The sequence below is a fragment of the Panthera leo genome, chromosome C1 (assembly GCF_018350215.1).
Source record: "Panthera leo isolate Ple1 chromosome C1, P.leo_Ple1_pat1.1, whole genome shotgun sequence".
Classification (NCBI taxonomy): domain Eukaryota; kingdom Metazoa; phylum Chordata; class Mammalia; order Carnivora; family Felidae; genus Panthera; species Panthera leo.
In genome coordinates this window covers 51,855,767-51,876,295 of record NC_056686.1, presented here as the reverse complement: position 1 = coordinate 51,876,295, position 20,529 = coordinate 51,855,767, and the positions used below count along the sequence as shown (strand labels likewise).

The following is a 20,529-nucleotide window of genomic DNA, read 5'->3' as shown; positions in this document are numbered from 1 at the left end:
CAAGTGAAATCACCTACAATGAATTAAAAGAGTTAATACAAAAGGTCATATACAAAGTATATTTAAAGAGTCCTTGGGACTTTTCTTGGTCAAGCCTGGAAAACCTGGGGTTATGATTCTGGAGTGCTCTCTACTCCCTTCTTATAATACTTCTAGTATACCTGTTTGCCTCAGAGTTTAAATGTTGTCTAGAGTCTTCAAATGCTTCTGTAGAAGTCACTGTCCCAACAAATGACTTAAAGACAAAAACAGGATGAAACCATGATAAATGCAAAACTGAAAATCAGATCCCCACAGATGAAACCTCTTTGAAAAGAACCAACAATAATGGTTGAGTGAATCTTTGAAAGTTTCTTCTACAACTTTAACTGAATGAAAATCAAAAGGGAAGGCTGGGAATTAAAAAGTTCTCACAAACTTAGGAAACAACTGACTCCTCTGTTGTCATGATAATGAGTAGTCATCAGAACTGGTTTTAAACCTGTTCAAAAGATCTAGAAAACCTCATCTCAATAAACACATTTTTGTGAGCCCACCAGTATCAGCTCCTCACTTTTGAAAGTTAAACAATCAAGGACTTGTGTGAATAAATAACACTGCTGAGTGCCAACCAATCAACAGTCTCACCTGAGTAACCATGCTTCCTCAAAACCCTCCCCTAATAAGAGGAACATTCTGCTCCACTTATAGTCGTGGAGACTATAACTGCTCCAGTTATAGTCGTGCAGACTATAACTGACGAGCATACTCCTTTGTAGTAAATAATCAATTCATTTCTGTCTTTTTATTTGTTATTGAGAAGTGATCTCTTATTCCTTTGACATTTTCACTATATATGTTTACCTTTTACATTTTCAATGGTATTTCTGTATTACTTATTCAATAAATGAAGAATAAACTTTAAATTTAAAAAGTGTCATCTCGGGGATGCCTGGGTGGCTTAGTCGGTTAAACGTCTGACTCTTGATTTCGGTTCAGGTCATGACCTCAAGGTTTGTGAGATGGAGCCCCATGTCGGGCTCTGCATTGACAGCGTGGAAACTGCTTGGGATTCTCTCTCTCCCTCTCTCTCTCTCTGCTCCTCTCCCACTCATGAACATGCTCTCTTGTTCTCTCTCTCTCTCAAAATAAACAAACTTAAAAAGTTTTATCTAAGAAATACTTCTTGCCTATGGTTTCAAAGGTCAATGACATAAGTAAATGCAAAAAAAATGTCTTAAATTGCTCTTAACTAATTTCTCTTATTGAGTGAAAGCATAGGGGTGCCTGGGTAGCTCAGTTGATTAAGCATCTGACTTTTGATTTTGACTCAGGTCATGATCTCATGATTTATGAGATCAAGCGCCATACAAGGCTCTGCACTGATGGTGTGGAGCCTGCTTGGGATTCTCTCTGTGCACCTCCCCTGCTCATGCTCACTCTCTCTCTCAAAAATAAATAAACATTAAAAAATAAAGTAAGATATAAAAAGTTATTGTAACTCTTAACCTCTTATTAATAAAAATGGCAAAAAAAATTATTCTCAGAACTTCTCAGAAAAGAGGTTTATGAGGGATTTTCAATGATGTCAAAGCTAGGAATTAAACCAAAGTCTCAATACACCCAAAATTTAAAGTGTGTTGAAGCTAGTGTTACCCTCCTAAGTTGATTTGTTTAGAGAAAGGACAGATATTATTATTATTATTTTTTTTTTTAGGACAGATATTATTTTTAAGAATATAAACAACAAATGTACTGTTATGTGATGCATGGCCTGAAACTCTTGAATTCTTTATTTTAAACCTGACACAAAATATAGACTTTAAGAAGTAAGGCCTCATTTTTACTATTTCTCCAGTTTACTGAAAGTCTTAATAATGATAGCTAACACATACACAGTGCTATACATTAGCCAAGAACCATCCCAAGTATTTTACAAATAATAACCCAAGGAGTATCCTTTATCAAAAGATCAGAATTCCAATTCTCATACAGACACATCCCCCTTATTCTAAGATAGGCTTATTCTATTAGGACAAAGAGTTTCCCTATAGAAATGAGACTTCAGCAACTAAAATAGCCATCACCAATTAAAAAATATAATTTTTTTTAACCACCAAACTTCCCCCCCATATTATATGCTCAAACTCCTTTGTTCCTGAATTATTTAAATACTGATAGTAACTAAATTTCAGGTAACAATGGGAACTTGCACAAACTAGCAGAAATATGCCCGGTGCAACCACAATTCATTCGTATACTAAAGTTCAAGGATTTGAGTGCCCAATTCAAAAGTCAGGTGGTAGGAAAGTGTTCGTGGAGTAAAATACTATGTGTATTAGGACCACTGCAAAACTTTCAGATTGCTTTACCTCTGTCAGTTCCAGAGCTTTATTGTAGCCCATTGAGTGTAGAGTTACCCAAAGGTCACGAGGATCTCCTTCTCGATCATTGGCTTCCATTAGATTGAGATCCATAAAGCCCTGTCTTGTTAGTTCATTCTTCTTTGTATCAAAATTGTCTGTTAAAGTAACCAAAAGTTTCTTTCTTACATAATTTTAAAACTCATACATTTAATAAAAGATCTATTATATATTATTTTTCATAAATATTTTAATGGAAGCCTTATTTAATGGAAGCCTTATTTTTGGAACTTTCAAAAAAAATCAGAAGTTATAAATTGCAAATATATTCTGAAATTAGAGGAAATTGTAATTTTTCTGGGTAAGTCCCAACCTGCTTGCTTATTTAGAGTATATACTGATTTATATATTTTTAAAAATTAAAATGCTTCCTATATGTTTACCCCTTAAAGCCAGCAGAACCTGGATGAATTTGATGTAATACCCTCCAAATTAATGGTGTTTCAAAGGGGAGATGTGGATGGTGCCAGATTTAAGGGGACTGCTATATGCCTAATTACTCTAATTTTAACCAAATTGTCCCTGGTCCTTAAAAATCTGTTAGATAATGGGGAACACTTTGGATTCTATGAATGTCCTAGACAAATAAATCTATTTTAATATTATTATTTAATAAATTTAATAAGTCCATTTTAACATTGTAAGCAAAACTAAACTCACCTCAAAGTATCTATACATGTGTAATTCCTGAATTTGTCTATTATGGATAATAAATAGCTATTCATTATGGATTATACTCTGTTAACTGCCCAACAAGAAAGATTTTATTTTCTTGCTTCCAACTGTAATATATCCAAAGGAAATGGGCACTCTTTATATATCTCTTCTGTATTCATCATTATGAAAAAAGCAGCAGAGACACCCATTTAAAACTGACTGATTAATAGTTTAAAAAGTTTACAGAGTTTAGGAAGTGACACAGAATTTTGCAAGGAAAAAAGTAAATGTAGATTAAATTAGATCATAGAAATAGTAGCCACTAAACTGGAGGATGGAGCTTGCATGTAATAAAAAAAGATGAAAAAAATATTTGATATTAATACAAATTTTATTACTATCAAGGAAAATATACCTAATACTATACTATAGAGACTATCAAACTATCAGACTTTTAAAACTTAAAGTTCTCAATCCTCCATTAATTTTTTATAAATTCACGAATACCCAACTTTAAGACTTTCTTTAAAGCTATAGTAATCAAGACGGTGTGGTCGTGGCAAAAGATGAGACAAATAATGAGTAGAACAGAGAACCCAGAAATGGACCCATACAAATATACTGAACTGATATTTGACAAAGGAGCAAAGTCAATTGAAAGGAGAAAGGATAATTGTATCAATAAACGGTGCTAGAATAACTGGACATCCACAGACAAAAAAAATAAATGTACACTAGGATGTTATGTCTTTTACAAAAATTAACTAAAATGGGTTGCAGATCCCAAACACAAATCTATAAAACTTCTGGAAGATAACAGGAGAAAATCTGGGTGACTCTGTGTTTGGCTATGTGTTTTTAGATACAACACCAAAAGCACACAAACCAAAAGCATGACACATGAAAGGAAAAAAATGGTTAAGTGGGGCTTCATTAAAATTAAAAATTTTTCCTTTGTGAAAGACACTACTAAGAGAATGAAAAGACAAACCACAGACTGAGAGAAAATACTTGCAAAACACAGCTGATAAGACTTGTATCCAATATATACAAAGAACTCTTAACAGTAAGAAAATAAATACCTCAATCAAAAAGCGGGCAAACGAGCTGAACAGACACCTCACCAAAGAAGATATACAGATGGTAACAAGCATATGAGAAGATCATATGTTATGAAGGAATTGCAAATTAAAACAAGATATACACCTATTAGAATGGCTAAAATCTAAGAAGACTAATAATACCAAATGCAGACAAGGATGTGGAGCACTAAGAATCCTCATTTATTCCTGTGGGAATACAAAATGGGTGTAGTCACTTTGGAAGACAATGTGGCAGTTGTTTCAAAGTTAAACATAGGTTTACTGCGGCAGTGATCATTGAATTTAAATGAACTGAAACAAGCTGAAAACTACGTACACACAAAAATATGCCCATGAGTATTTATAGTAGCTATGCTCACAAGTACCAAAAATTGGAAACAACCAAAATGTCCTTTAACAGGTGAATGAATAAATAAACTGATACCTTCATACAATGGAATTATTATTCAGTGCTAAAAAGAAATGAGTTATCAAGCCAACAAAAAGAGGAAATCTAAATACACACTGCTAAGTGAAAGAAGCCAGTCTGAAACGACTATCTACTGCAAGATATCCAACAATATAACACTCTGGAAGAGGCAAAACTATAGAGACAGTAAAAAGATCAGTGGTTGCCAGGGGTTTGAAGGGACGAATAGATAGATGAATAGGTAGAGCACAAGGGATTTTGAGGGCAATGAAATTATTCTGTATAATACTGTAAGGGCAGGTATATGGCATTATGTATTTGTCAAAATCCAGAGAACTGTACAGCACAATATAACCCTAATATAAGCTATGGATTTTAGTTAATAAAAATGCATCAGCATTGGTTCACCAATTTTAACAAATGTATCATACTAATGCAAGATGTCAGAAAATAGGAGAAATTGGTAGAGGGGAGGAGAAAATCTATTCATACTTTACTGTAAACCTAAAACTGCTCTAAAAATAAAATCTATTAATAAAAAATGATAAAAATTAAGGCACCTTTAAGTATAAAAAAGTTTATTAAAATGATCTTACAGGTAGATAAAATATTTTCTTATTATCAAAGAGAAAGTTGCATAAAATTAATATTACGTATGACTATAAAAATAAAAACTTCAGCACCTAAAAGGCCTGATTCTTTGCAGTATTACTGATGTTGGTGAAGGGGACATTCTCCCTTCAAATCATTTTTTAAGTCAACCATTCTTGGGGATTTTTTTGTAGCAGGGTATTATTCAAGGTTCTGGAGTCTAACTGCTTGGGTGTAAAACTCAGCTGTGAAATTTTCTTGGTATATAACATTGATCAAGTGACTTGCCCTCTTTGATTCTGTTTCCTTATTTGTAAATTGAGAATAACAATAGTACATACCTCAGAGAGTTGCTGTATAGACTGCTTCCAACTGACATGTGGTAAATTCTCAAAAAATGTTAACTATCAATTCTACCAATTAAATTATCAAACTAAAATTTTATTTATCAAAAACTTTGCCATAAAAAAGTCTTATTATGATTCATTCTTATTGAATATGTTTTAGTGCCACAATAAAGGATCAAAAGATTGTATTCTTAACGTTATATCTTCCTAAGAATAATATTCTGTATATTACAAACGTTCTTATTTGAAGTTTAATAGTATAAATCAATATTCATTTCTTGTTGCTGTGTATACCATATATAAAGTTTATATAGTGCATCTCTTTCATTTAAAAATAGATATATTTTTGAAAACCTTTGTATTAATAATATTTCTACCTTACTTGCTGTTTAGATAAACAGATTTATCAAACTCCCACCTGGCTCACTGACTTCGCCAAGCTTAGACCATTTTAAGAATCAAAGAAGTAGGACACATTTCTACCCCAGTGACAGCAATATGTGAGTTAATTTGTCTCCTGACTGCATTTTGGCCTTATTCTGTGATCTATAGTTGGCTATGTCTTTTGGTTTTCCCCTTTGATCTTTTAGTCCTTGGCTTAAATACATAAGCCCTACCATCTTCCCAAACTCCTCCTAAGAGACAACAGAAATTGTCTCCTTCTCAATAGTTTTCTTTGCCAATCATGATGTTTTTGGTTTCCATACCACCATGGATGTGCTTTCATAATTCAACTCAAATACAAAACAAAACAAAACAAAACAAAAAACAACAACTAAAGAATTCTTAACATATATAAAGAACTTGCTGGAGACTGCTTAATTTTTAGTCAAACGTTAGCCTATTAGCTCTTTGCTGCCCTCTCCTGGGCACAGTTTGGGGCTCTTGACCATTTCCATTTCATTAGTATCAAGAGCTGAGACAAAGTTTTTTCCATTCTAAGATCCAAAGAACATAGGCTAAAAATGAAGTGACATTTAAGTAATTCATATTTTCTTTTAACTTGAATACTATACCAACTATAAATTTAAGGAAAATAAATATTTACATTTTTATGATCTATCAACAATGCTACTACTTTTTCACTGTCCTAACTGCTATAATAATATTCCATAGAGAAGTCTGACATTTTACTTCTTAAAAATGAAAGGGTGCTATTTTTTTTACGTATGCATTAAGGAGAAGAAAAGTGCTTACCTCGGCAGACAGCCCAAGCATCTTCATCACATTTCTCACCGCTTGTTCTCAATTCAAAAAAATTATATTCTTCAAGGCTAAGAAGACCATTTCCATCCAAATCAATTACTTCAAATATATCTGATAAAGTTGACCTAAAATCATAAATAGAAAATTATTTGTCTGCATGGCAACTGGACTGAATGTTTCTATGAGGACAACTTTCAAGAGGAAGTAATATCAAGACATTAAACAATTTTTGAACTTAATATATCCAAATATATTTTTTAGTCAGTCTGAGACAAACAAGCTTCTAAAACAACCACAGTATCTCAACACTCAATGAATGGTTATTCCATCATTCTTTTTTCCTTTCTCCAATCTACTTTCTTCTTCCTATTCTACCAGGTATTATTGTATATATCTAGGGTATAAGGGAACTACCTGAGTATTTAGATTTCATATTTGACCGTTATCTAAGTTAATGGTGCAACTGGCAGTATCTATTTCTAAGGAAGTGTCTAATCAGGTAGAAATCTGTAAATGTGTGACTCAAGTTGACTTGCCAAATGTGTGGAACTCAGAAATGAGTGGCAATCCCAGACTCATGAATGGAAAATCACTTTCAGATGCCTAGGGAATGAGTTGAATTATTGAATTAGGATCTGCAGGTGGGTCTGGCAGCTGGCCAAAGGAAAGGATGGAAGACAGGCTATTGATCTATAATTTTACAGTTCTAACCTTAATAAACTAGATTTTACAGTTCTAGATTTTACAGTTCTAACCTTAATAAACAAAACTTACCTAAATTCCTTTGTAAGAAATAATTCCCCTGTTTCATCTCTATATACAAGTTGGGCTTCTTCAGTTACTGGTTTTATTTCTTTCCTCAGCCTACAGCCAGTTGTGGAAGGAATTAACCAGTAAATTCCAGGTCCTAGTTCACCAGTCCACCCAAACACCTTTTCTCAAAAGAATTAAAAAACAACAACCAACATGAGTTTTAATGACTTTTCATCTTTCTTCTGAAAGGGAAGTTTTAGAAGCAATTTATCCATTTTCACCAACTCTATTATGCGTCTATCAATCTTTTACAGGCTTCAAAATCTGGTTATTAATGGAAGTCCTGGCACAAGACCATTAGATGTAGTTCTTAGTATATTTTAAAAATAAATGCCTAAAACTGTAACAGGTAAAAAGTTATATAACTTCTAAAGCTTTCCCAATAATCTTCAAAAATGTTTGTGACGTAAATATCTTTAACAGGAAGCAAAGAGAGAGATCTTAAAATAATTTTACAATTCCATAATTTGATTCAAATATAAATACATGATTTGTAAATCAGATTTCAAGAACACAAAGTAAAAAATATATTTCAAGAATTCATTATTTGTAAGAATATTTGTAAGCCGTATTTGTAAGAATCCAATTATGTAGACAGAAGCACTGCAATACTACTATTATTTATGTAATTAATATGGATTATAAAACAAGATGGCAGAATCCCAGATAAACCTACCTTATACAAAATTCCTTTCCATCACAGTATATTTATAATGAGTGACAGGACATTTGTATAGGAAACATTTTATTCTGTAGTTTCATGAAAGAAAGCATAATGACATCTCTCTATGAATGTTCTAGGTGTTTTATGGAAACAAACAGCCATCTATAAAACCTAGGGGTTATCTCTGTCAAATATATTAAGTCTAAGCATTTTCTTGTCATGTATAACAGCTAAGCAAACAGCTATTGGCCCTTCAGCACAGAATAGCCCTAGGGGATTCTGTCAGGACTTGTGTCCAAAAACTTTCAAAACACAGATGTATTTTAGGTCATCCTGGGGACTCATACACAAAATAAAGTTGTTTTTCTGAATTCTGGGTTCAGTCCTATTTCTGCCCTCACAAGTCAGAGGAACCATAATCATCCTAAAGTGACCATACCATGTTCTATTTTGCTACAAGAAGCAACCCAATAAAACTAGGGTCATTGAAGACTAAAGATTGACAAATCCCTCCTTGGGAAACCATAATCTTGTAAAATGGCTAGATGTAGTCTGGTACCCAGAAGTGAAAAGCAGTTCTTGCTGCTTCCTAATACATGTTATCCATGAACTTCCCTTATCTCCACATATAACCTTGAATTTCCACTGTGGATGGCAAATGGGAAGTCTTTCATGCAGACAAAACTCTTCTTAAAGAAAATAATTGTGAAACTAAAACTAAAAATCCTTTGCAAATATGACATATTACAAAAAAACAGAAGCCAATATAGTAAAAAGGTAAATAGAAACTCATTCAAACTTTACTACAGGCTTGCTATGTACTAACATTTTTATACATGCAGTATCATAAGAAAGTAATTTTATCCAATACAAAATGGGAAAAACTATTGCTTTAGACAATACTTTATCTTGAACCTAACTTTGTAGTCAGTTCTGAAGAAGAGTTTCATCAAAACATTAACCTGTGTCATTTTATTTGTTTCTTGCCTATAACTATTCTTGTCTGTTCAGAAGCCTACAATAAAGACTTTTATATAACATTCCATCAGGGAAATGTTTGTCTGTCATTGGACCTGTATAAAGATTAAATATGATATTGCAGTAAGCCCTTGAATAGTATTATTCCTGTTGTTGTGTAGCAGATGTATTTTGTAGTCCTCATAAAATAAATAGCCACATTTATGTATCTGCCTCACATATTTGGCCTCTGAGTAAATATATAATTAGAAAAGATCAGAACAACCCCATGGGCAACATATAAAATCATTTAAAAGCATTCCTTCAGATCAATCTATTTTTGAACCCTATAATATGAGTCAAGCCTGAGGATAGCAATCTTGAAGTTTTTCTTTTTTGCAGTAGCAATATAAAGTAAGACAAACATCTAAAGCAACTTTTCCAAAGTCTTGAATTGCCTGTATTTAGGGAAAAAAATCCACTGGCATCAATCATTTTAATTGCATATTACAAAAAAAAAAATGTTCACATGTGAGGCATCTGGGCATTTAGAGAAGAAAGTGAAGTATAATGTCACATAACATATAAGTTACAAAGCTAATCCTCAGCTCTTAGCAATCAAGAGAAAATACATCACAATTAAAAAGACACATGTAATATTCATAGTGCTTAAGTACTGTATATACCCTAATTGGAGGGAAAGATACAAAAGTTAAAAACAAATATAGAAAATCTATTATATTCCTTAAACTTGAGTTCATGTCATATTTTCAAATTAAACACTAGGAAATAAATATGTATACTTCTCTATTTCGTAGTTCAGTAAAACACATGAGTTGTAGATTTGCTTGGCTCTCATTTTCCTTAAGAATATACAAGGCAGTATCAATTGATAACCAAGGGGATGGTTTTCCTAAAAACAAACAAACAAACAAAAAACCCCAAACATCTTAAAATAAGCAATTACTACTCACTCTTTCCTATTTAAAAAATAAGTTAGTGGTTTCTTTCCCCATGGATTTTTTTTTTAGAAATGCACATCCCATTTTTATATAGAAATACCATAGCATTTGTAACTATATATAGTATCCTTGCTAGAAATATTCTCTATTCACACTTTCTAAAACTCATAACTTTTTTTGAATTGACCAGAAAGCTGAGGTTGCAAGGCAACCAAGTAACCTGATATCCAAGGAAAAACAAACCCTTTCAAGGAGTGATGAGATTCGAGCCTAGCTTACCTGTGGAGAGGCACTGGAGGAAAAGATGTTAGACATCATCTATGTATGTGCTGACAACTCCATAATTTGAAATTTTTAAAAATGTTTATATTTATTTTTGAGACAGAGTGAGACAGCATGAACAGGGGAGGGACAGAGACGGAGACACAGAATCTGAAGCAGGCTCCAGGCTCTGAGCTGTCAGCACAGAGTCCGAGGTAGGGCTCGAACCCACAAACTGCGAGATTATGACCTGAGCTGAAGTTGGATGCTCAACCGACTGAGCCACCCAGGCTCCCCGACAACTCCATAATTTGTATCTCCAACTAGAAACTTTTCTCTGAATGTTAAACTATAATCAACTACCTATTGGACATCTCCATTTGAATTTCTATATCTAAAACTGACCTTCCCCAATTCCTTAAAAAAACCTGTCCATCTATATTCTTCTCTATCTCAGTCTCAGTTTATAGTAATTCATCCTTGCAGTTGCCATGCCAAAAAGCTTGAAGTCACCTTTAACTTTTTTCTTCTCTCACATATCATAACCAATCTTCAGGAAATTGTATGGTTTAACCTTCAAAATATATCCAGGATCTTTACTTTCTTTATTATTATTATTATTATTTAATATATGAAATTTATTGTCAAATTGGTTTCCATACAACACCCAGTGCTCATCCCAAAAGGTGCCCTCCTCAATACCCATCACCCACCCTCCCCTCCCTCCCACCCCCCATCAGCCCTCGTTTGTTCTCAGTTTTTAAGAGTCTCTTATGCTTTGGCTCTCTCCCACTCTAACCTCTCTCTCTTTTTTTTTTTCTTTCCCCTCCCCCATAGGTTCCTGTTAAGTTTCTCAGGATCCACATAAGAGTGAAAACATACGGTATCTGTCTTTCTCTGTATGGCTTATTTCACTTAGCATAACACTCTCCAGTTCCATCCATGTTGCTACAAAGGGCCACATTTCATTCTTTCTCATTGCCATGTAGTACTCCATTGTGTTGTGTCTACATTCCTGGTTCAAAGTATCATCAGTTCCCTCCTAGAACTCTTCTTTCTCTTGGGTACCCTTCAATCTGTTTTCAATATAGCAACCTGACTGCTCTTGTTAAAATAGGTCAGATTATGTCCTGTTTCTACTCAAAATTCTCTCATGGAGTTGAGAGTTGGAATAGTATTGCTCCCACCCTAACAATAAAAAGTACGTGAACTAGAGAATTCTGATTTTTTCTTGAACCCATCAGCGCTAAGGTCCCAGGGCAACCAAGTAGCCTGAAATCCAAGGAAAGGCAAACTCTTCTAAGGAGAGATGAGATGCAATCATTGGCTTATCTATGGTATAGCACAGACGACAAAATGTCAGGTACCATACAAGTAAGTGGAAGAAGAGAGAGAGCAGAAGAAATATTTGAAGAATAAAGATGGAAATTTTCCTAAAAAACAATGAAAGACAATAAGCCAAAAATCCAAGCAGGATAATTACAAACCAACCAACCCCACAATAACAGCATCAACAAGAAAAACAAAATCACCTAGACAATACTAAAATCATTGTAAATTAAAGATATGGAGAAAATTGTGAGGGCAGCCATGGGAAAAATCCTCCTAAGATTCTGCATTTTTCTCAGAGTAAAAGCCCAAGTCTTCATTATGGCCAAAACAAACAAATAAAAGCAACTCTACCTGATTTTGTCCTGGTTCCTCCCTGTCCTCCATCTCCTACTTTGTTCTAGCCATTCTAGTCACCTTGCTATTCTTCTAACATCAGGCACACTCTTACCTCGGAGCCTCTGACAGAGAAGTCCCTCTATGTGGAATGCTCTGCCACCTGCACTCTTCACCACTCTCCACTCATCCCCTCCACCAGCCCTATATCCACAAAGCTTACTCCTCTGCCTTCTGTGGAAGACAGCAGAAATGGCTGCTCTGTACCCACAGCCCATTGCAATGTGAATCTGCTCCTCCATCATGAGATCAAGTCTATTTCTCTATCTTATAAATCTAGACTTGCCTTATTACTTGCTGTGAACAACAGAATGTAACAGAAGTAATGTGCCAGTTCTGATTCCAAGCCTTAGGAAACCGTAGGTGCTTCTGCTCCTTCCTTCAGATCCCTATTACACCAAGAGAACAAGCCCAGGCTAACTCACTAGAACGTAAGAGACTATATGAGGCAGACTCAAGTCGTCCCAGCTGAGACCTCATATAGAGGACAGAGCCCAGCCAAGACCAGTAAAGCCAGCTATGAGCTAACCAACAGTTGATCACAGATGCATAAGTAAATCCCACAGAGAAAAGCAAAGCCCAGCTCAAACAAAAATAACTATCCAGTAAACCTGCTTATGAGTGAACAGTTGTTTAATTGTTTCCAGCCACTGTGGGTTTTGGGGTAATTTGTTATGTAGCAGTTGATAACTGATATACCTCTTTCAAAGTCTTTGCTCAAATGTCAACTTCTTAATGAAGTATACACTAACCACTCCATTTCAATGGCAACTCATATTCCCTCAGCATTCACAATGCCCTATCCCTCTGTATTTTTCCCATAGCACTTATCACATACTAACATACCACAAAATAAATTTACTATTTATTATGTTTATTATTGTTTCCCTCACTAGAATGTAAGTTCATAAGGGTAAGGATTTTTGCCTTTTTTGTACTCTGATGTATCCTAAGCACCGAAAATGATATTTGATATATAAGGCCCTCAATGAATATTTGATAAATATGTGAATAAAGGATCTTCTTAAGAATATGGAGAATTAACATCTGCATTGAATATGCAGGCCAATCTTGATACCTGTATCTGAAAAAATGATCACTGTAATTGTCATTTAAAAGTACCAACCACCATTGGAGCACCTGGGTGGCTCAGCTGGTTAAGCATCCAACTCTTGATTTCAGCTCAGGTCATGATCTTGCAGTTCATGGGTTTGAGCCCCAGGTCGGGCTCCACACTGACAGTGCAAAGCCTGCTTGGGATTCTCTCTCTCTCTCTCTCTCTCTCTCTCTCTCTCCCTTCCTCCTTCCCTCCCTCCTTCCCTCCCCTCCTCGGTCTCACACTCCTCTCTCAGAATAAATAAAAAGTATCAACCACCAAATGTTGTAAGAATTTCACAAGATATACAGTTAAAACTTTTAGAATCTCTACTTTAGGAGGCAAGAAGAATGGAGCAGGGAAGAATCCTCTAGTAATAAAATAAACATTTTCTTATTATGTAAAAATAATTTTAAAAATTGATACTTAGAACAACCAACATTAAAAAGATTTCTAGGGATGGGGCGCCTAGGCGGCTTGGTCGGTTGAGTGTCAGACTTCGGCTCAGGTCATGATCTCACAGTTTGTGGGTTCAAGCCCCACGTCGGGCTCTGTGCTGACAGCTCAGAGCCTGGAGCCTGCTTCAGATTCTGTGTCTCCCTCTGTCTCTGCCCCTCCCCTGCTCACTCTGTGTCTCTGTCTCAAAAATAAATAAAATAAACATTAAAAACAAACAAAAAGATTTCTAGGGAAAGCACCCTTAAAGACATTTTCACTAATTAAAAATTAAATAATAACCATTTTATTTTTTTATTAAAATATTTTTTAAGTTTATTTACTTATTTTGAGAAAGAGAGAGCACGAGTGGGGTAGGGGCAGAGAGAGAGGGAGAGACAATTCTGACAGTGCAGAGCCCAAAGCAGGGCTCGAACTCACAAACTATGTGAGATCATCACCTGAGCCGAGATCAAGAGTTGGACACTCAACAGACTGAGCCACTCAGGCGCCCCAATAATAACCATTTTAGACACTAAGAAATTAATTTGTATCTAGCATTTATATACAGAAAAGGAATATTACCAGGAATGTAAAGATTATTAATAACGATTGTTTAAGTCATAGGACATAGGACTTTGGAGATATTCAAAATTATTTGCAGTTCACATTGCCCCAAATTATGTTCCTACAGAACTTCTCTTAAACTTATTAATTTTAAAAATGGACAAATGGAAAAGCTAAAAATTAATTAGTAAACAAAATGTTAATTCTATATCAAGAAGAAACCAGGATACACTTTGTTCTTGTTTTTAAAAGAATTAAAATAAAACTTGCTTTAAACATACACAAAAACCAACATACTTGCTTTGTAAAATATGATAACACAAAGTATAAACTAGTGCTTTCTTTCTTTAACTGTATGTAACCATGTTTGTTAGGTAGATTATTTTCTTCACTAAGGGTACCAAATATGTAAGTTATTTTCAAAGAGGGCATAATTTGATATTTTAAAAATACACAAAAAAATTAAACTTGCCTTCAACTTGACTCAGGTTTAGTGGTTTAATTGTAAGATAAACCATGGATCTCTGAGCTATCTGCATCCTATATTGATGACTAATGATTTCACCATCTTCTTCTAAAAAAAAGCAACCTTTTGACTGTACACATTGCCACTCCTGAAATGAAGGAAAAAAATTTTTTTCAAACATTTATTAAATGTTTCCAGCATGTAGAGTAATAAAGAGAAACCTAAGGAAGATATAAAGGAAATCTCAAATAAAGCCGCTTACCTGCAGGAATTTGCGACATAAAAACAACAACAACAACAAAAACAAACAAACAAACAAAACCCAACCAACCAACCAAGAAACAAACCAGTCAGGACACAATTCAATTATAATTGACAGTAGTAAATTTTTACAACAAAAAATAATTATATGTGCAAAATAATAACCCTAGTTCCTAATAGTAACTGGCACATTGTTGGTACTCTATTAATATCTGACCGATGAGGGGAGGTAGACATCAATATAAACTGTATCTTGAAAGATGAGTGTAATTTAGATAATGAAAAGTTAGGAAAAGACATAATGGAAAGAAGAAATAAGAAAAAATAAAGTTTGTGAGAATGGGAGAAGCAGTGAAACAAAGTAACAAATAAATATGCTGCTACAATAACTAGGGCAGGATTAGTGCTTGCAACATAGCAAAAATGACTAAGTAAGGACTCCTAAAACTGATGCTGAAAGGAAAAGTGATGACTTTGTATTTAAAAGGTAAAGAATGTGACAACCAAAATAACAGTTTCAAGTCCAGGCAACTAAAAGAACACTGAATAAATTTTACACCCATAGCACAATGCTGATAAACATCAGTTTTGCGAAAAACTTTTCTGTACAATTGTTTCTGCTATCTCCTGGTTAGCCAAATTCCTTCTGGTCCAAACTAATAGGTCTAAGTGGGATCTCTTAACTAGAATTAAATACAACTCGAAGATGACACCTTACGGAAAAAGTAGAAAATTCTCTATTGAACATATGAGAAATTGTGCCATTGCCACAAATGTGTACAAAAATCTTCTTCACTTGATCATTAGTGGGCTTGCCTACCTATAATGTAAAACATATTTCTGCTCTACCCCTAGTGACTTACAAACATATGTATGAGTTTTTGAAATGACTTTATAAAAGATGATTTTGAAAAATTATCTGTAAGAATGCTTAGATAATAAACTCAAGGCCTTAATAATATTAAGATAACCACTAAAAAGGTATACGTTAGCTGTTAACAATAACATAAAAAATACTATAAATTCATTATAGAAAAGTCTAATATGGTACTAAAAAGGTGAGAACAAACATAATTTCTATTGAGGTTGATTTCTCATTCACTTTTTTTAAAGGCTACATTATCCTAACATGTATTTACACATCATTTTTCTATTACATAAATGATAATTATTTTCATATTTTATATTATTTTATAGCACCAAAATACATTTAAAATTAGAAATTTAAGAACACGGAAAAAATCCCCATAATTCTACCACCCTAGTTTGATTTCTATATAATCATTCCTAATACCACCCTTACATAAAAACCTATGTTTTACATTCTAATTAACATTATTCCATGTTGTGTCTTCTCCATGTAATGTTACATCCAAAATATTTTGCTACCAAAAAATAAGAACAAAACTGGAGGAATTACATGTCCTGACCTTAAAACTCAATAGAAAGCTACCGTAATCAAAATGGTGTGATATTGGCAAAAAGACAAATAGATAGATGAATGGAATAGAACAGACAGCTCAAAAATAAACTCTCACATATATATGGTCAAGTAATTTTCAATAAGGATGCTAAGACCATTCAGTGGGAAAAAGGACAATCTTTTCAACAAATGAAGCTAAGAAACCTGGATATCCAAGTGCAAAATAATTAATTTGAACTCTTCTCTTATACCATACACAAATTAACACAAAATGGATCAAAGACCTAAATGTAAGTACTAAAACTACAAAACTCTAAGAAAGAAACATAGTGGAAAAGCTTCATGACAATGGATTTGGCAATGATTTCTTGGATATGACATCAAAAACACAGGTCACAAAATAAAATATAGACAAACTGGACTTCATTAAAATTAAAAATATTTGTGCATCAAAGACACTATCAACATAGTGAAAAAGGCTCACAGAATGGGAGAAAATATTTGCAAATCATACATTTGAAAATGAACTAATATCTAGAATATATTAAAAACTCTTACAACTCAACAACAAACCCTCCCCCCCCCCCAAATTAAAAATGGCCATAAGGGGGTACCTCAGTGGCTTAGTCAGTTAAATGCCTGACTCTTGATTTCAGCTCAGGTCAGGATCTCACACGGGTCATGAAATCGAGCCCTGAATCATTGGGCTCTGCACTGCCACGAGGAGCCTGCTTGGGATTCTCCCCTCGTCCATCTCAAAATAAATAAATATTTTTTTAAAAAATGGTCCCAAGACTTGAATAGACATTTCTCCAAAGAAGATACACAAGTGGCTAATAAGCACATGAAAAGATGCTTAACATCACATCATTAGGGAAATGCAAATCAGAACCATAGTGAGATACTACTTCATACCCACTAGGATGGCTATTAAATAAAAACAAAAACAAAACCCCAAAAACACATAAAATAACAAGTGCTGACAACGATGTGGAGAAATTGAAACCCTTGTGCATTGCTGGTAGGAATATAAAATGTGATGCCACTATGGAAAAGTTTGTTAGTTCCACCAAAAATTAAACACAGAATTACTGTATGATCCAGCAATTCCATTTCTGGGCATATAGTGAGAGCAGAGACTCAAACAGATATTTGTACACCCATCTTCATGGCAGCATTATTCACAATAGCCAAATGGTGGAAAGAATCCAAGTGTCCATTGGTGGATGAATGGGTAAACAAAATGTGGAATATGCATACAATGGAATATTATTCAGGCTTAAAAGGGACTAATATTCTAACAGATGCTTCAGATATAAACCTTGAAGACATTATGCTAAGTGAAATAAGCCAGACACAAAAGGACAAATATTGCATGATTTCACTTAAATGAAGTACCTAGATTAAATTCAGAGAAAGAAAGTAGAACAGAGTTTGCCATGAGTGGAAAGAGGAGGAAATGAGGAGTCATTGCTTAATGGGTAAAGAGATTTAGTTGGGCATCACAAAAGCTAAATATGAAAGACCCACAGTTAATACCATCCTCAATGGGGAAAAACTGAAAGCTTTCCCCCTAAAGTCAGGAACACAGCAGGGATGTCCACTTTCACCACTGTTGTTCAACATAGTACTGGAAATCCTAGCCTCAGCAATCAGACAACAACAACAACAAAAAATAAAAGGCATGGGGGTGGCTGGGTGGCTCAGTCAGTTAAGCATCCAACTTTGGCTCAGGTCATGATCTCATGGCTTGTGAGTCCAAGCCCCGCATCGGGCTCTGTGCTGATAGCTCAGAGCCTGGAGTCTGCTTCAGATTCTGTGTCTCCCTCTGTCTCTGCCCCTCCCCTGCTCACATTCTGTCTCTCTCTCAAAATAAATAAACAATAAATTTTTTAAAAAAGAAAAATAAATAAAAGACACACATTTGGCAAGGAAGAAGTCAAACTTTCACTCTTTGCAGATGACATGATACTCTATGTGGAAAACCCAAAAGACTCCATGAAAAAACTGCTAGAACTGATACATGAATTCAGCAAGTTGCAGGATATAAACTCAATGTACAGAAATCAGTTGCATTTCTATACACCAGTAATGAAGCAGCAGAAACGCAAATCAAGGAATCGATCCCATTTACAATTGCACCAAAAACCATAAGATACCTAAAAATAACCTAACCAAGAAGGTAAAAGATCCACATGCTGAAAACTATAGAAAGCTTATGAAAGAAACTGAAGACACAAAGAAGTGGAAAAACATTCCATGCTCATGGAATGGAAGAACAAATATTGTTAAAATGTCTATACTACCTAAAGAAATCTACATATTCAATGCAATCCCTATCAAAATAACACCAGCATTCTTCACAGAGCTAGAACAAACAATTCTATAATTTGTATGAAACCACAAAAGACCCCGAATAGCCAAAGTAATGTTGAAAAAGAAAACCAAAGCAGGAGGCATCACAATTCCAGATTTCAAGCTGTATTACAAAGCTGTAATCATCAAAACACTATGGTACTGGCATAAAAACAGACACATGGATCAGTGGAAGAGAATAGAGAACCTGGAAAGGGACCCACAAATGTATGGCCAACTAATCTTCGACAAAACAGGAAAGAATATCCAATGAAAAAAAGACAGTCTCTTCAGCAAACAGTGTTGGGAAAACTGGATGGCAACATACACAAGAATGAACCTGGACCATTTTCTTATACCATACACAAAAATAAACTCAAAATGGATGAAAGACCTAAAAGTAAGATAGGAAATCATCAAAATCCTAGAGGAGAAAACAGGCAACAACCTCTTTGACCTCAGCTGCAGCAATTTTTTGCTCAACACATCTACAAAGGCAAGGAAACTAAAAGCAAAAATGAACTATTGGGACCTCATCAAGATTAAAAGCTTCTGCACTGCAAAGGAAACAATCAACAAAACTAAAAGGCAACCAACGAAATGGGAGAAGATATTTGCAAACGACATATCAGATAAAGGGTTAGTATCCAAAATCTATAAACAACTTATCAAACTCAATGCCCAAAAAACAAATAATCCAGTAAAGAAATGGGATAAAGACATAAACAGACACTTTTCCAAAGAAGACATCCAGATGGCTAAAAGATACATGAAAACATGCTCAGTATCACTCACCATCAGGGAAATACAAATCAAAACCACAATGAGATACCACCTCACACCTATCAGAATGGCTAAAATTAGCCAAGCAAACAACAGATGTTGACGAGGATGCAGAGAAAAGGGAGCACTTTTCCACTGTTGGTGGGAATGAACACTGGTGCAGTTACTATGGAAAATAGTGTGGAGTTTCCTCAAAATATTAAAAATAGAACTATCCTACAATCCAGCAATTGCACTACCAGGTATTTATAAAAAGGATACAAGAATGCTGATTCGAAGGAGTACATGCACCCCAATGTTTATAGCAGCACTATTGATAATAGCCAAATTATGGAAAGAGCCCAAAGTCCATCAAAGGATGAATGGATAAAGAAGATGTGCTATACATATACAATGGAATATTACTCAGCAATCAAAAAGAATGAAATCTTGCCATTTGCAACAACATGGATGGAACTAGAGTGTATTATGCTAAGTAAAATAAGTCAGTCAAAAGAAAGACAAATATCATATTATTTTACTCATATGTGTAATTTAAGAAACAAAACAGATGAACATAGAGGAAAGGAAGGAAAAATAAGATAAAAACAGAGAGGGAAGCAAACCACACAGACTCTTAAATACAGAAAACAAACTGAGGGTTGCTAGAGGGGAGGTGGGTAGGAGATGTGCTAAATGGTGATGGGCATTAAGGAGGGCACTTGTTGGGATGAGCACTGGGTCTAATATGTAAAGTGATGGATCACTAAATTCTACTCCTGAAACCAATACTACACTGTATGTTAACTAACATGGATTTAAGTAAGTTTAAAAAAAAAAAAAAGATTTAGTTGAGGATGATGAAAAAGTTCTGGATATGGAGTGGTGATGGTTGCAAAACCATATGAATGAATCTAATGAACAGAACTATATACTTAAGAATGGCTAAAATGGTAAAATTTATATTATGTATATTTTACCACAAGAAAAAAAGCCATTTTGCTAAGCAATATTCAAGTTTTTTCAATTTAACTGGTTCTATAATTACCCATTGAGTATGTATACCA

The 20,529-nt window shown here is 34.4% G+C and overlaps 1 protein-coding gene across 3 annotated transcripts in view; it reads right to left on the bottom strand.

Moving 5' to 3' along the window:
• EFCAB7 (EF-hand calcium binding domain 7) overlaps positions 1–20,529 on the bottom strand; it is a 47,526-nt gene that overhangs the window by 7,176 nt on the left and 19,821 nt on the right. For all 3 annotated transcript variants that reach the window (XM_042951985.1, XM_042951986.1, XM_042951987.1), the window contains exons 7-11: positions 14,668–14,809; positions 9,953–10,062; positions 7,490–7,647; positions 6,707–6,840; positions 2,352–2,500 (exon numbers count right to left, since the gene is read on the bottom strand). In XM_042951985.1, the coding sequence (XP_042807919.1) occupies positions 2,352–2,500; positions 6,707–6,840; positions 7,490–7,647; positions 9,953–10,062; positions 14,668–14,809 (693 nt within the window). The remainder of the gene's footprint in view (positions 1–2,351; positions 2,501–6,706; positions 6,841–7,489; positions 7,648–9,952; positions 10,063–14,667; positions 14,810–20,529) is intronic.